This window comes from Bombyx mori, chromosome 25 (genome assembly GCF_030269925.1).
Source record: "Bombyx mori chromosome 25, ASM3026992v2".
Lineage (NCBI taxonomy): Eukaryota > Metazoa > Arthropoda > Insecta > Lepidoptera > Bombycidae > Bombyx > Bombyx mori.
Window position 1 is genome coordinate 13,997,543 of NC_085131.1, and position 16,762 is coordinate 14,014,304.

The window sequence follows — 16,762 nt, forward strand, 5'->3', positions numbered from 1 at the left end:
AATTTGCACTTCATCTTCTGAAGTGGGTAGCAACATCACTTTGTAATTGTGTATGCGTTTCTTATAATACCAGGTGACTTGTAAGCACATTCACCCGTCTGTTCAATTATAAATATCAACTACGTACTGAATTTTGGTTGAATTATAGTTCAGTTGATTGAAATAATTGTCTTTTTCAGATTTATATGGCTTATAAGTGAAATGAAAAATATCATTATCGTATATTTTGGAGTTCTAAATAACATGGAAGTTTCATGATGATTAAATAACAATACTTTTTCCTGTGCCTGGATGTTTAATTTATTTCCCTCTTATGACATCATACTCCGATCGGGAAAATATATCTTTTATCCCTCGACGAGGAGAAAATCTGTTAATAGCTTATCTGTTGTCCTTTTGTTCACTGTGTCTTGTCCTATATCTGTCATGGGAAGTGCTCTGAGAAATTATTCAAGGTGATCTCTTCATCTCATTTTTACTATCGCACCACCCGCCACCGGATCATATTTCATCCATACCACCTGAAACCACTGCTTTAATCAACGGTGGGTTTCCAAAATCATTTACCAAGGCTTTCTGGAATGAGCTTGCTCATTGCTTCCGAACGTTATGACATGTCCGCATTGAAACGATGCTTGAGGAGAAACATCAGAACCAGCAAGCTAGTATTGCTGATATTCTTCAGCAACGGTGGCTAGTTGCAATCTTATATAAACAACATTGACATTGTATGAAAAAAAAACTTATTTCCTACCGATTACAATCACTTCCCATTTTTTCGTGAGCTGAGGGAAAGCTTAATATTTGTAGACAACTTCACGACTTACTAATATTAAGTGATCACTGGAGATCGTAACCATTCAGAATTAAATGCTGATACACATGTGAGGATTCACGTTGAGGTCACCAGTGTGACACAGCATGTGGGGTACCCCACACGCACTTTGGAACAACAGTAGCTAATTAGTGAGTTCAAAAGCAATAAGTAGTGTCGAGTTTGATGGTTTTACAAGAATCAGAAATGGGTTTGAATTCAATTCAAAGATTTCAGTGACAACAAATGGAAAATAAAATTTTGCCAATAAATTCTCTGTTTGCCAATAAACTGTTGAATCGATATCATCCCGAGCGCTATGACATGCCCTTCTTCAAACGAGGCTTGTGGAGAGTATTAAGCAGTAGGCAGCGGCTTAGCTCTGCTCCTGGCATTGCTGAAGTCCATGGGCGACGATAATCACTCACCTTCAAGTGGGCCGTATGCACGTCTGCCTACAAAGGCAATAAATAAATAAAAAACTTAGATGATCCGATTACCCACTCAAAACGGTAACAGGTATCGTCTTAATCCCTGCTTACATTGGAGTGTTAATTTTAAATCTTGGTAACATTGGATGATAAGGATCATTACGGTGTTCATTGAAGATACGATGTTGAAGTTTTATCAAAAGAACACAATCTGTTAATCGTTAAGCCGGATCTTACGAGAGAAATAGGTAGAAAATGTTGTTATTATACACGATCTTATATTCGTCATTCTAATGTTCTACAAAGTTCTGCAACAGCTTCAACAGACACGTACCGCTTACGCAAGATACATTATGTTTTAATACACATAGTCCAAAAACCAGTCCAAACTCTGCCCGTTTTAAGAATCGCGACAAGCGGCGACATGACAAATGGGAATGACGTCACCGCGAAAATAATATATTATCGTCGAGAATGAAGAAAAATCGTGAGAACATAAGCCTTTAATGTTTCCAGTTTTGGGAATTGCCCAGCCTTTTCCATGTGAATAATCTATGCGTTACGCAGGGGCTCTGTTCTGATTTGTGTTTTAAACCTAAAAATTTACAGTATTTTCTGAGCGAGTTCACCGCAGGTCTTATAACATTATGTTTGTTTAGCCGTTTTTTTTGTTGTTTTTTATTTATTTATTGTTTAGACGGAGGAAGGATCTCATGGCCTATCTGGTGTCTGGTGTCTGGTTCTGCGAGATGGTGTACTCGCAGAAGGAGGCGGTGGGGCGCGTGAGAGACGCACAAGCCCGCCGCCGTCAAGCGAGGGCCAGGGAGGCGGATCTCGCCCAGGCCCTCTAAGTGTTTCGGGTCCCCCTCACATGTCGGTCTGGATCCTCGACCCACGCTGGTTCTGACCCAGCAGGGTATTCCAAAAGATAGCTCACTCTAACCGGCGCCATCTAGGCGGGCTTCAGATAGCCTGCCGACCGAGAGGGTTGGTGGTCGTGACGCCAACGACCGCCGGTCCGGCGTCCCGAGGGGGAGGGTGATGGGAGAGATATGCTCCGCACTAAAAGCATCACCTTCCCCCTTTTCATGAGTTCTGTCTCATGCGAGGCTTAGAAGTTGGTTGTTGAGCGACAAGAGGTTTTAGTCGGTTCGACTCCGACATGCTCCACCCGCCATACCCGGTGGAGCGCGGAAGTCCGGCGATTTCCTGCTAACAAAAACCAAAAAAACCGCAGCCCATCATACATAAACAAAATGAATGCCACGACCTATTTTTAAATATGAGATCGAAATATGAATTTAAGTGGGATGGCCGTAATAAGATTATTCTGCTTGTTCAATCCTTCGTCTCAACATTGACTGTGTCTGGCTTATTCTATTAAGACGCTTATAAAAAATAGTTTTGAAAGAAACAAGTCAATAAAGCTTCTCGCAATAAATCGACATTAGAGATAAAGATTTATTTTATTTCAGTAAATATAGATTGACATACATACTTTGTACATATCATTCATTTAAGCTCTCTGTGTAAAACACAGGAGGTAATATCTAGGCCTTCACAAGCCACCTACGTAGTTAATGATAATCTTCCGTCGCTCCGAAAACTGTAAAGAGTTTCTGAACGTTAGAAATTGGAAATCGAATAACTGAAAGCTATTTTTAACGCTCTTTCTAGGTGGCTGCATTCAGAGGGTATTGAAAGGGCTCAATCAAATTAGTTTACCAGGCTGATCTAACCTACAGCATGGATTTGTACTGGTGCCACTCAATTTTGCATTTGATTTTGAAGAGTAACAGTGTCGCTTGTTTTTTTTTTATTGCTTAGATGGGTGGACGGGCTCACAGCCCACCTGGTGTTAAGTGTTTACTGGAGCCCATAGACAATATACAACGTAAAAGCGCCACCCACCTCGAGATTCAAGTTCTAAGGTCTCAAGTATAGTTACAACGGCTGCCTCACCCTTCAAACCGAAACGCATTACTGCTTCACGGCTGAATAGCCAGGGTGGTGGCTTCTAGAACAAATGAAGCCGCGTTACTTATTGTTTAAGTTTACGTACCATCTCTGCAGTGATGTTGCTTGCTCCTCAGCAAAAACAGGTTATGTTTACTTGTTTCTTCTTAAATTTTGAATTGCTTATCAAAATTCAGTAAAATATGTATATGTCGTTAGATTGTTGCTTTCCGTGATTAAGACTCACAGTAATTCACTCTACGTCTCATGAGGTTATGTTATAATAATATTATAATTATAGCGCTTTCTCAATTAATCTTATTTATAGCCACAATAAGCCGCCCTCTTAATTAACTTATTTTTCCCTTATTTACATTTAATAGTTATCCCGAGTACCACTCTGGAGTCTGCGAGCTAATTGCTAGCCCAAAGGTACGATTCCATCAGGCAACCTTATTAGGAAGTAGCAATTACAAAGCTGTGAATAGAACGGAAAATTCCGTATTAAACTCCCTTTCGCGAAAATTATCTGTTTGCTGAATTAAGAATTGATTCACAAATTCATGATAAACAATAATTTCCTATTAAATTTAGTCTCTTAAACATTATTTTTGTGGGTAGATTTTAGGCGTTGTGGTCTAAAGGTTAAGACGACTGTTGTACTTGTATCAAGCGATGTTGCCATGCTAGTGGTTAAACCCCCGCAGATACGTGTAATTTTTTAGAGAAATGGATTCTGTAAGTTTAAATAAAATACTCAGAAAATAATCCAACTTTTACTAGTACAGCGTCTTAAGAGCCCGCACGCACAATCCTGTCTTTTTTCCTATGAACCCGTCACGAGTTTTCTTTGATATGAATGTTCCAGTTCTTTTATTCTTTAGGCCACGATAATTGAACACGAAATGCTAAGTTAGCAACGCGCTAAAGAACAATTAATAATCTTAATATAAAATGGTCCATCTGTATTTTAGTCATATACAAGAGAAACTGATCATCTACTCTTTCGGCTCTACTGCGACTAATTCCCTTCATCCGCCCACACAAGTAGTATCCTCACTTATTTTCATTACATTCATTGTTGACCATAAGATTTGTCCGCTTACAATGTACTAGTAGTCCCTCTGTAGAAATTCGACTATAATTAATTGAAATTATACATAGCTTTGAATATTAATAAGGTTCTATTGTCAAATACTATCTATCATACTTATATAAGTATATAAATAAATAAATAAATATAATCACAGATTTCGCCAAGACTACACTATAGACAAATATTAATAAAGATAAGCAATATTAATCTATTCTCAATTTGACCACAGACTTTAATGCAATGACAAAAGTTTGACAGTAAATAAAGGGTATATATAGGTATATATGTGTGTGTGTGTCAAATAGATGGTAGTGTGTGTAATGTTTTTTTATTGAATTAATGTATTCTTAATGCAATATATTTTTTTAAAACATTAGCATTCTGCACTCCTTCTCTGTATTCTCTAATACACTCTAAAAAGTGTAGGAAATTTCATACTCTTCCGTCCGCGCAATTTGCGTAAAAAGGGGTACAAAGTTTTTGCTTCACGTAATAATATATAGATGACATCTTTACAACGCCTAATTACACTCGGTAATCAAACGATCAAAAGAGATTTCTGCCTGTAACTGGCTTACATACCAGTACTAAATTTTATACTTGTTAATTTTAAGCTTGAATGTTTTTTTGTGTATTGCTGTTGGTGTGTCTAAATAAATAAATAGTTACTTACGTGAAGTGAAGTCTAAAGCCCGACAGCTAAATAGAGTACAAATTAATTTCATTTAAAAAAATGTGACGCGAAACCATAGAAATGAAATTGGAAAGGAAATAGCTCATTATCGCGGCGCGGAACCGACGGAGGTTGAAAGAAAAAACAGTCTATCGAATTCAATTCTAAAATTCATACATTTTGAAGAGAAAATTCTACGTTGATAATATTTTTATGTATTTTTTCGCGGTAGTTTTTGTAGGCATAATTAAAAGCACTTTTACGGTTTAATCTCGTTATTTCATGGACAACTCAATCACTCAGACCAAGACGTTTCAAAAACTGTAAAATATCGCAAACATCGAAAATAATATTATTTAAAGGTAATCAATAACGAGGGTACATTTTACAAATTCTAGTTTTAATTATCTAATATATAAAATTCTCGTGTCACAATGTTCGTTCCCATACTCCTCCGAAACCACTTGACCGATTCTCATGAAATTTTTTATGCATATTCAGTAAGCCTGAGAATCGGCTATTATCTATTTTTCATACCCCTAAGTGATTAGGGTTGTCCACCCTTAACATATTTTTTTTTATTTTGACATTTTTTTTGTTACAATGAGGTATTATGTGGTTGAATGAGGTTTTGTTATTTTTATTATATATTCCCTCATCGTTCACAGCACTACATACCTCTTTCACTCATTTACCACATCCTTACACACTTACAATAAGTTAGTTTTTTTTTTCTACACTAGAAATTCCCTAGAAATCTTATATTTTTTTTTAATTTTTTTATTGCTCTTGTAGGCAGACGAGCATACGGCCCACCCGATGGTGAGTGGTTACCGTCGCCCATGGACTTCAGCAATGCCAGGGGCAGAGCCAAGCCGCTGCCTACCGCTTAATACTCTCCACAAGCCTCGTTTGAAGAAGGACATGTCATAGCGCTCGGGAAACACCGTGGAGGGGAGCTCATTCCATAGCCGGATGGTACGTGGCAAAAAAGACCTCTGGAAACGCACTGTGGATGACCGCAGTGGCTCCAGGTAGTATGGATGAACTTTACTCCGGTGGCGGGCGGTGCGATGGTAAAAACGAGATGCCGGTATCATCTCGAACAATTCCTCAGAGCACTCCCCATGGAACATACGGCATATATATGGCAAAACAATGTTTGCCGGGTCAGCTAGTGTACTATATTAATTTCAAGGTTATAAAATGTCAAGATCAGTAGTGTTGGGTGTCACTTGAGGCCGAGAAATCCCGGGTGCAAGATTTGGCATGTACCATCTACTTATTATAGTTTTCCAGTCTTCTTCTTATTTAAATGCTGTAATACTGCTATTTAATAATTAGTATTAGTGCTCGTGATTGGCAGCTTAGCAATTTAATGTTAATTTATTTGTGTGAGTTTTGTTTTAAATTACTGGTCTTCGATCCTTTCACTTGCAGTACTTGCAAAAGGGCTAACAGACTTTTTGTCAGAAACTTGAAATGGTAATTTACCAATTTAGTGTTTGTTTAGTTTTATCCCTTTCTGCCTATTCAATGCCCATCAAACTGTGGGCAATGGCAATCGCTCATGAAAATTAATAATGCCGAAATCAGTATTCAATAACGCCAACTTATTGGGAATTTAGTATGGTCAATGACCATCAACTATGAAAGAGCTCAAGTGTGGGGAAACGGAACAAAATTACTCAATATGACTCCACAAGTTCTTCCAATCTCACTAAGAGCTAAAGCCTCGCGTTTCTAATTATGCATAAAAAGATTTACCAAAGACCGTTAATTAATTGATTAAGCTCCGGCCCGGTGTTTGTTTGCACTTAATCTCATTGCTTCTACGCATAATCTTTTTCTCTCAATAATTGTCATTAAGCTATGATGATATCTAAGCTAAGTTTCATTTAATTGACTGATTATGGTCATACTATAGGCTCACGTCGATAATGCTTCCATTGTATTGTTTTCTAAGCAAGCAATAATGCATTCCGGTTTTAAGTATAAGAAAGCCCTGAAACAATGGAATTAAAACTAGCACTTGTGTCCTTAGTGGGTCCTTAATGTTGTGATGTCTAATTATGACATCGGTGTGAGGATTAACCATAAAAATAAAATACAAACAATTAGATAATAATCATTTATTAAAACCTTTACAGTAATTATTAATTAACATATTTACACAATTTCTTAATTTCAAATAGTGAATAATCTCAGTCAAGATACAATTTCAACTAAAATGATTGTCCGTGTTGCATCAATTAGGATATAAGAGGAGTTTTACATTTGCTTTGGAAGTTTTTAGAAATCTGGATAAAAAAGTAGGCTATTGTAATTTTAGAAATTTTCATCTCTCAATGCCAGGAAATTTTTTGGGACCGGAGATTGAATAACTGTGAGATAGTATACGGGAGTCGAACCTTTACGTCCAAACATGGTGCTAAGTCAGACTAATTATCAGACCCACGGCACTTTCTACAAAGCGGCTCTGAGCAATGAGACAAAACTTCTTTCTCAAGTGCCAAATTTTAGGTTTTCTATCATCTTCGATACCATCCGTGAACTATCTTTTTAACCCATTTTACACCATAACTAAAAATCTTTAAAAAACCGAAGATTTCTTTCAGAGCTTATTTTTGTTTTCTAGCACTGATGCAGATGAAAACCTCTAGTTGCTTAAAGAGGAAATACTCTCAACAGTGGCAATAGAACAGGTGTCAATTAAATTGCCAGTGACGACTTATGCTTATGCAGAAAATTATAATTTCTTATTGAAAGTACCATTTAGTCCTAATAAGGCTCACGGTCGCATAAAGAGCCATGGAGTCGGCATTGAGTAATTAAAAAAATCCTTAAGAACAAATAAAATTTAATTAAATATTGAATGTCGTTTCAAAAACAATTTAGAACATGAATTGACCGTATCTTAGCTAACACTCGTAAATATTTATTTACAAAATTTAGTTTTTACAAATATTATATATATCTTTCAAATGTAGATTTAAAATATATTTATTACGCTTAAAAATAGTATTCACATATTTCTACAGTGTATTTACCCTTATACGGGGTGTACAGAGTCTATTCCTGAAGTTGGAATGGGAATCATCTCCAAGCTTATCGCGAACGGAAATCATTAAGGAACTTCCTTAGCAGAGCAAAAAATCTGATTATGTGATTATGATTCGTGACCCCGTATTGCAAGCAGGACGCAGCCAGCAAACGTTCCCCGCAGACTCTCTAGCTCGTAGCTTTCGCACGTCAATGGTGTTTAAATAACGCTACATCGCAAATGAAATCACGAGAAAATCATAGTTTAAAAAACGACATTATCTATGTCATTGTATTCAGAGACCCCACATTGTGGTTGTTTACCGGAACGATTTTATTACACCCTGTATGTAATGAAACAAAAAAAATTAGTACCAACTGCATAAATATACAATGACCAAATAAGAATATTCGAAATAATATGGTTGGTGCATGGAATTTAATGTTCGGAATAACATTTTTTCTGACGAGCCCATAGACATCAGACAGTGAACGTTGCTACTCGCCTTGAGACATGAGGTCGTGAAGTTAAATTGGATTGCATAACGACAGCCTCATCATTTAAACTGAAATACTTGACTGCTTCGCTGGATAAAGAGACGATATTTTTGTACCCACCACTGCGAGGCCATAATATACCCTACCAACAGTAATTACGCAACTCTTAATGCTACCTGTCTTACCCAGTAGACTAACGAGGCTCATGTAGGTAAATCTATCACCGAAAACGTACTTAAGGTAGGTGATCCCAGTTTACCGCGGGAGCCCACTTACTCTGACTGGGTTCTGACCCCGGGCGGAGATTGGAGGTCGGGTTTAAAAGTGCAGAAGAGTCGTTTAGTGCTGAAGGCCCCAAAGCGTTTTGGGCCTGCGGTCTGCTCCCAAAAATTGCAGATCATCAAGTCCCATAGACCCCGCGGGCCCCCTTGTCGACGGAGTCCTCGTAGGAGGTTTGGCCCCTGGCCCGAAAAAGGTGATTCCAGGTTAAACTATTATTCATTTTATGTTCGGTTTTTTTGGATAGTTATCGCAATCGTGGCGAATTCCGCTCATGCACATACAGGTGCCTGTCTGCCGTACCTTTACTATGAGTATCTTACAAATTGCGAAGCTAATATATTTGAAATATTAAATATTTATAATTCGTTACATTCAAGTGTTGTAACAGATAAAAATGGGCGGAATTTCGTGATTAATAATCATTTTTTACAGTTTACCCCTAACATCTATAAAAACGATAGAATGAAGGATGATGGCGATCCATTTAATTCAGCGTACAAAAACAAATCAAGCAGATTGAAACGATACATTCTCGCTGTAATATTTTAAAACATTCATTTATTTCTACGTTTGTATTTTTCTTAAATGTAGCTTATAAAGATGACAATTATATTTTAAATATTAATCATTTAACAATAAAGTTCTATTTAACAATTTGTAATCTTCGACAACCCGGTTTCGTACTCCATTTATTTTTAAATTAAACATTGTTAAGGGAGGAGATACTTTAGATTATTCTAGAAATAAAAACAACTTTAATTTAGTCTTTTTTTACTCTTCGTAAGATTCATCAAAACGTGTTAAAAATTTAACGAATTCATAGTGTCAATATTTTAATTTTCTTTGTCAATATTGTGTCAATATTGTATCAAAACTGTTTTTTTTTTTTTTTAATTAGCTTTAAACTCTATCTGTCGGCTATAGGTGATATTTTTTTTCCCTAAACAGTAAAAGTAGTAATAAATTTTGAACAAAATATCAATTTAAAAAAAATCTACTGGTATTGTTTATTTAGCGCTCTGTCAATCAGTCACTCAGTACTGCATAGTGGCATGGGGCGGGTCTTCCAAAACACACTTTTTAAAACTTGAACGTGCCCAGAGATGTATTTTAAAAGTTGGATGGCGGCTCCCTTATAGGTTTCCTACAAATGATCTTTACAAAACCTGTAAAGTTCTTTCTGTCCGTAAATTATTTATTCTTAATCTTATTATGACTACACACTCGAAAACTCCATACGATCCGACATTGCTCGTAAGTCAGCGGCGCGGGCATGGTGTGCGTCCCACAACACTTGTTTCTACATCGTTAGCTCAACGCTTCTATGGCTTCCTAAGTAGCTTCATATACAATAAAATCAATAAGCTGATCAATATATACCCCATGACACAGACCCAATGCAAACGTGCACTAACAAATTGGCTTCACGACCTAGACTACGAGCAAACAGAGAACTTACTCCAGACTGTGAAGTAATCTGCTTTTTGTTTTCGAGCCCAATTAAGCAAAAAATTATTTATACCTATGTAATAGTAATAACAAACACGCATAGATGCAGATACTCACACATACACAATACAACATGCATGCGCGCACACGCCCACATATACACACACTCACTCACTCACTCACACACACACACACACACACACACACACACACATCCAAATACACACACATTCACACACTCACACACACGTAAAATGACCTTCTTAAAATATAACACCTAATGATCTCTCAACACTAGTCCGCAGCATCTGTTCACGACTTAACCTAACCTAATCTATTCTTAAGAAGGAGGGAGCCTGGAGATCAGTAATACAGGTCTTTGAACCTAGTACAGACTTCAGCTCTTTCAAAGGCTTACAAAATAAATTATAAGGTTAATTTATTTCCATTTGAATTTGTATGTACCTTGTACCTTTAAGAGAGAAATAAATAAATTATTATTATTATTATTATTCATTTTTCATTGTATTGTATGTATGAATCAACATTGTATGGCCAAAATGGTTTAAATTTTCTTAGTCTATATCCGAACTGCTTTGGGTATCTAAATTATCCAATAACGTGCACACGTTTCATATTTTACCAATTCAATTTAAACGCAGTTTGACTCTTCGTTTCTAAATAGATCTTCTTTAGCAACAAAGCCTTTTTTAATTAATTACATATTATAAATCATTGACTCTAAAATATCTCCTCCATACAGCCAACGGATTATCTAAGCACCCGCATTAAATGCAGCTCTCCCGTACTTTCCCGACTGTGGCGAGGTTGTCGCGGCGCAAATGTGCGACCGTCGCATTACAGACGCTCGACGATATATCTGAACTCCGCGCTGTTACTCCACGGTTCACTCTAATACTTACCGCTGACTGAAAAAGTATTTTATTGGTTGTCAATAAGACGACTACCCATAATGAGGGATTATTGAGTATCTATCCTGTCTATCTGTATCTATCCTATCCTTATCTACTCCTTGAACCTATTTAAGTTTAGATTCCTTCAAAACTACTGTTCTCTTTCCATCTACCTGTCCATACTTTTCATTGGAAATAATAGAATGATTTCCTTATGTAGTTGTATTAATGGCGTCGATACACTGATTAGCACATGGCTAGTTCTTCGACCCACCTACGTATTTTTGTAAAATAACATTTTATCAACCATCCCTTTTACGAAGATATCGGCAAACAAAAAGCGGAGAGTAAACATCACCTTCGTTCCCAAAGGAAATTCATATCAAATCAATCATAATTCTCCTCGAGCCTATCCATATTTTAAAAAAGTAATAAATTTATTTAGGAAAAATCACCCATATTCTTGTAGAAAATCTATTAAATATGATTTAAAATAATCATTAGACCGTTATATTGTTACTGGAGCCTATAGACATCTACAACGCCGCCACCCACCTTGAGAAAAGTGGGTGGCGGCATTTAATTTAAGGTTTCAGTTTTTACAGTACAACGGCTGCCCTACCTTTCAGATTGAAACGCATTACTACTTCACGGCAGAAGCAGGCAGAGTGGTGGCACCTATCCGTGCGGACTCCCAAGAGGTCCTACCACCAGTAAGTTATATTCCTTATACATATGTTACGCTAAGTAAACGCTATTCCTTATACCTATGTTTGCTCAGAACATATCCAATATACAGAGCTACTATGATCCAATAAATTATACAGGCACTCCAATGAAGAGAGTCTTCAAAACGCAATATGATTTAAGAAAAAAACAAAGTACTTTATACTTGTTGTACATATTTTTGGGCCTCGCTTTGGGTCTCAATGCATAGCAAAGTCATTGTTACCGCGAAACGAGGTCGCGAAGTACCCCGCAGCATATCGTAAGCGCACCGGCATAATAACTAGAATCGTTCGAGAAAAACAATTTCAGTGAAATCACTTGCTCTTGTATCGAGGGAGGCTGTTACGTTTTTGTGTTCACGAGGTGTACTTCTCTCCTAATAGTCAGAGTGCTTCGGGATATTAAACGGTGTTTTAATCTCTTTTTTTTTTAGGTTTTGTTTTGTCCTGACTGAATCAAATTTTTTTTTGTTTTATTGCTTAGTTGGGTGGACGAGCTCACAGCACACCTGGTGTTAAGTGGTTACTGGAGCCCATAGACATCTACAATGTAAATGCGCCACCCACCTTGAGATATTATAAGTTCTAAGGTCTCAAATTTAGTTGCAACGGCTACCCCACCCTTCAAACCGAAACGCATTACTGCATCACGGCAGAAATAGGCGGGATGGTGGTACCTACCCGTGCGGACTCACAAGAGGTCCTACCACCAGTGATTACGCAAATTATAATTTTGCGGGTTTGATTTTTAATACACGATGTTATTCCTTCACCGTGGAAGTCAATCGTGAACATTTGTTAAGTACGTATTTCATTAGAAAAATTGGTACCCGCCTGAGGGATTCGAACACTGTTGCATCGCTACATACGAATGCACCGGACGTCTTTTAGGCCACGACGACTTCATGTGTAATGAATGTTTTTTGAAAACTAACCGATTTCAGTTCGATTCCCGTTCGTAGGCAGTATCTTTAATGACATTTAGTAGTGAGATATGACTTCTGTTTTAACGAGGTTTTAAAAAGTCACTGTAGTGGCCAGCAGCATGCCTGTGTGTGTCCTTGGCATTCCTGATGTTCATCAGTGATGGCGACCACTCATCAATAGGTAAGCCGTATCTTCGTTTCCTGGTGGTAAGATCTCTTGTGAGTCTGCACGGGTAGGTACCACCACCCTGCCTATTTCTGCCGTGAAGCAGTAACGCGTTTCGGCTTGAAGAGTGGGGCAGCCGTTGTAACTATACTGAGACCTTAGAAATTACATCTCAAGGTGGGTGGCGCATTTATGTTGTAGATGTCTATGGGCTCCAGTAACCACTTAACACCAGGTGGGCTATGAACTCGTCCACTTATCTAAGGTATAAAATCTTCGTCTGCCTTCGTAGGGAATAAGAACATAGTTTAAATTACATAGGGTAATAGAATTAATTACTCACGGCACTGGCAGGTATGCTAGTTTTTTCACTGTACATGCTGAGAGCATCACAGTCTACACCAATCCCTAATTTGGTGTAATCATTTATTGATCTCTTATCTGTAACAAGAAAACATTTTAATACGGCACCACACAATTTTTTCCCTATTGATAAGCTTTCATGTGAGCTTTTTTGAAAACTTCCGGAAAACGTAATCTTCAAACGACATACGCTTTTGAATTATGTATACACAGGAATATTTACTTGACGTAAATATTTTGTAGAGTATAGAACGATTCATATTTTATTTATTTATTTTTTATTGCTTAGATGTGTAGACGAGATCAGATCCCACCTGGTGTTAAGTGGTTACTGGAGCCCATAGACATCTACAACCTAAATGCGCCACACACACACACCTTTCTGCGCAAAGATATATGTATGTCACTTGTCAGAAAGTAGTCACTGCCTTTAATGGCGGATAAATTATTCCTTTGCCACTTACCAAGACAATGAAATAGATGAGAAACTTTATCAATTGTTTCACGAAAAAAAAAACGAAAGTCTAAACTGCTTTATTGTCAGAGATAGCTTTATGTCTTGAATTCTTTTTTATTGCCCTTGTAGGCAGACGAGCATACGGCCCACCTGATGGTGAGTGGTTACCGTCGCCCATGGGCTTCAGCAATGCCAGGGGCAGAGCCAAGCCGCTACCTACCGTTGAGTACTCTCCACAAGCCTCGTAATATTTTTGGAGTTTACTCCTTTAGAATCGATTTACATATATAGGCCCGGGGTATGAAAATTATGGGGACCAAAATCGTACTAGCATGTCACACGAAATGCGTTATGCGCCTGATTGGCTCCTGATTGCGTGATGCGTGCGCGCGCCAATCAAAATCGTACTAGCATGTCACACGAAATGCGTTATGCGCCTGATTGGCTCCTGATTGCGTGATGCGTGCGCGCGCCAATCAGGAGCCAACGCGCGGCCGCGTTATTGCAGGTGACGCCGGGCTGCTGCGCCGGCAGTCCGCCACAAAGCCTCGTACTGATCGCGCGTTTCTCTCATTATTGTATTTTCATATATTTGTTAGTCGTTTGTTTTGTGTCTCGTTAATTTGTTAATAATCTGTAGTGTATCGTGTTGTCGTAATATAGAACTATTTCTCGTATTGTTTCGTTTAATTTTTTATATCCAGTAAACTCCAGTCGTGCGTCGGAGCGGACACACACACTTTTTTTTTTTATAAATTCGTAACTTCTAAAAAATAAACGCTCCGCTTAGCTCACCGTGATGACAGGGTATGATGTCGGGGTCCGTTTCTTCCCCCGTGTCGGCTTTCAACTCATACTGGCTGCAGTACTCCAGCTTCGGAGACGCACAGTACGTGTTCAAATTATCCTGTTTCGATAATGATTCAACGCTGTGCTCCATGTAGAGACCGCTCCTGATAAAATCGCTCATATTGTACATACCCTCCGTCATAACAGGACCAGAACATTCGTTTTATCATCTTCAAATACAGTCATAGAAAAACATTTGCGGTTTTTGTACAGGTACAAAAAAATTACCTATTGAGTTGGGCCGAGACTTGTACTAATAGGCTTTAGAGCGTTAGATGGGTGTATAGGTATCGAAGCAATTAGACAATACTATGGACTTTGCACCCACACGCCCAAACTCCATTCCGAAGCCCGAGATAGAACTGTGGTTTGTTATTTGTTGTTCGCATTCGCGGGGTATTTTCACTCGGAATATATAAAAGTCAAAGACACTAAGTATTTGAATAATATCTATAGTTCAGATATATGTGTACAGTATACAATATAAACTAAGAAAGAGTAAACAACGCTAGGCACTAGAAGATGCAAATTAAAACTAAAATTACGTTTTTACATCGGCGCGAATCTTGTTGAATGACGTCACGAGACACCTGCGCGTTCGGGAACTCCGATCGCGACTAGCCCAAGAGCCCGTGGGATCTACCTGTATGTATTTGACCAGACCTCAATTTTCGTACATTGAGACCCCTATACCTACCATGCATGAGGTGGGGACTCACTAAGCTCAAAGTGGTCGACGCGCCGAGCGCTCAGGTAGGACAGGTACCGATTTTGACGGATTAGAAATCCATTTGACCACGTCTGCCATTTTGAAATTTTGAAAATATATGATTATTATTATCGGAAAATAAGAATGGCAGACCATTATCGCGCATTTTACTTTGTGGCAGACCATTTTGAAAATGCTAAAAAAATGAAATTTTGAAAGTAATTGACCACATCTGCCATTGATATAATAATATGTTCTTTATTATAGTCTTAAAAACTTATATTAATCACGGCAGACCTCTACATTGCGTACACACATCAACATATAATAAAATCTCTCCTACTGCCCGGCCAGATGTATATGTCAAATGGATTTAAAATCCGTCAAAATCGGTACCTGTCCTACCTGAGCGCTCGGCGCGTCGACCACTTTGAGCTTAGTGAGTCCCCACCTCATGCATGGTAGGTATAGGGGTCTCAATGTACGAAAATTCAGGTCTGGTCAAATACATACAGGTAGAGCCCACGGGCTCTTGGGCTAGACCGATGAAGCCCGAGTGTGACCGAATTTTGGACGCTAAGAACTCGGAAAGGGCGGGGATGTATAGCGCTGGCTTGCAATAATTAACGCTACTTTTCGCTGGGACGTCAAACGGCAATCGACGGTATACGACTCCCGGTTCTCTCAGTCGATGAGCTGTCCAAAACCTGACCGACCACAGACCGTACCACACGCACACGCACATAGCACGAGCAACTTCGACATATGTCACTAAAATAGAACACCGTCCGCCTTAATCTCATCATGTACTTCACACTTTTTACTGGTGGTAGGACCTCTTGTGAATCCGCGCGGGTAGGTACCACCACCCTGCCTATTGGGGCAGCCGTTGTAACTATACTGAGACCTTAAAACTTATATCTCAAGGCGGATGGCGCATTTACGTTGTAGGTGTCTATGGGCTCTAGTAACCACTTAACACCAAGTGGGCTGTGAGCTCGTCAACCCATCTAAGCAATTAAAAAAAAAACTATTGTCGCCGTAGTTTTACGTGTGCAAACCTAAAAATAAGTTGAATATAATTAAAAGAAAAATTCTCACGCCGAAGGAGGTTGCTTATCAAGGTCGTGTCTTCTGACAGCATGTCGTCTGTACAGTGCCGTGATCACAGCACACACTCCGGTGCACAGCATCGCTGTCACAGCCAGCAGGGACACCAGCATCGGCGACCAAGGGATGGCGGTGCTCACACCTGGATTGGGGACCACCAGACAAAATTGAAAGGTAACGGTGGTAATAAAAATCTAATGTAATGTAATAAAAATCAAACCTGCAAAATTATAATTTGCGTAATTACTAGTGATAGGACGTCTTGTGAGTCTGCACGAGTAGGTACCACCATCCCGCCT

At 38.5% G+C, this 16,762-nt stretch overlaps 1 protein-coding gene across 1 annotated transcript in view; it reads right to left on the reverse strand.

Annotated features, from left to right (window-relative positions):
- Window positions 1-7,087: 7,087 nt before the first annotated feature.
- The window catches only part of LOC101743213 (nephrin), a 133,830-nt gene continuing 124,155 nt past the window's right edge, over window positions 7,088-16,762 (reverse strand). Inside the window, exons 14-17 of the mRNA XM_012688614.4 lie at window positions 16,455-16,605; window positions 14,591-14,748; window positions 13,319-13,416; window positions 7,088-11,170 (exon numbers count right to left, since the gene is read on the reverse strand). Coding sequence (XP_012544068.1) covers window positions 11,030-11,170; window positions 13,319-13,416; window positions 14,591-14,748; window positions 16,455-16,605 — 548 coding nt within the window. The 3' untranslated portion in view covers window positions 7,088-11,029. The remainder of the gene's footprint in view (window positions 11,171-13,318; window positions 13,417-14,590; window positions 14,749-16,454; window positions 16,606-16,762) is intronic.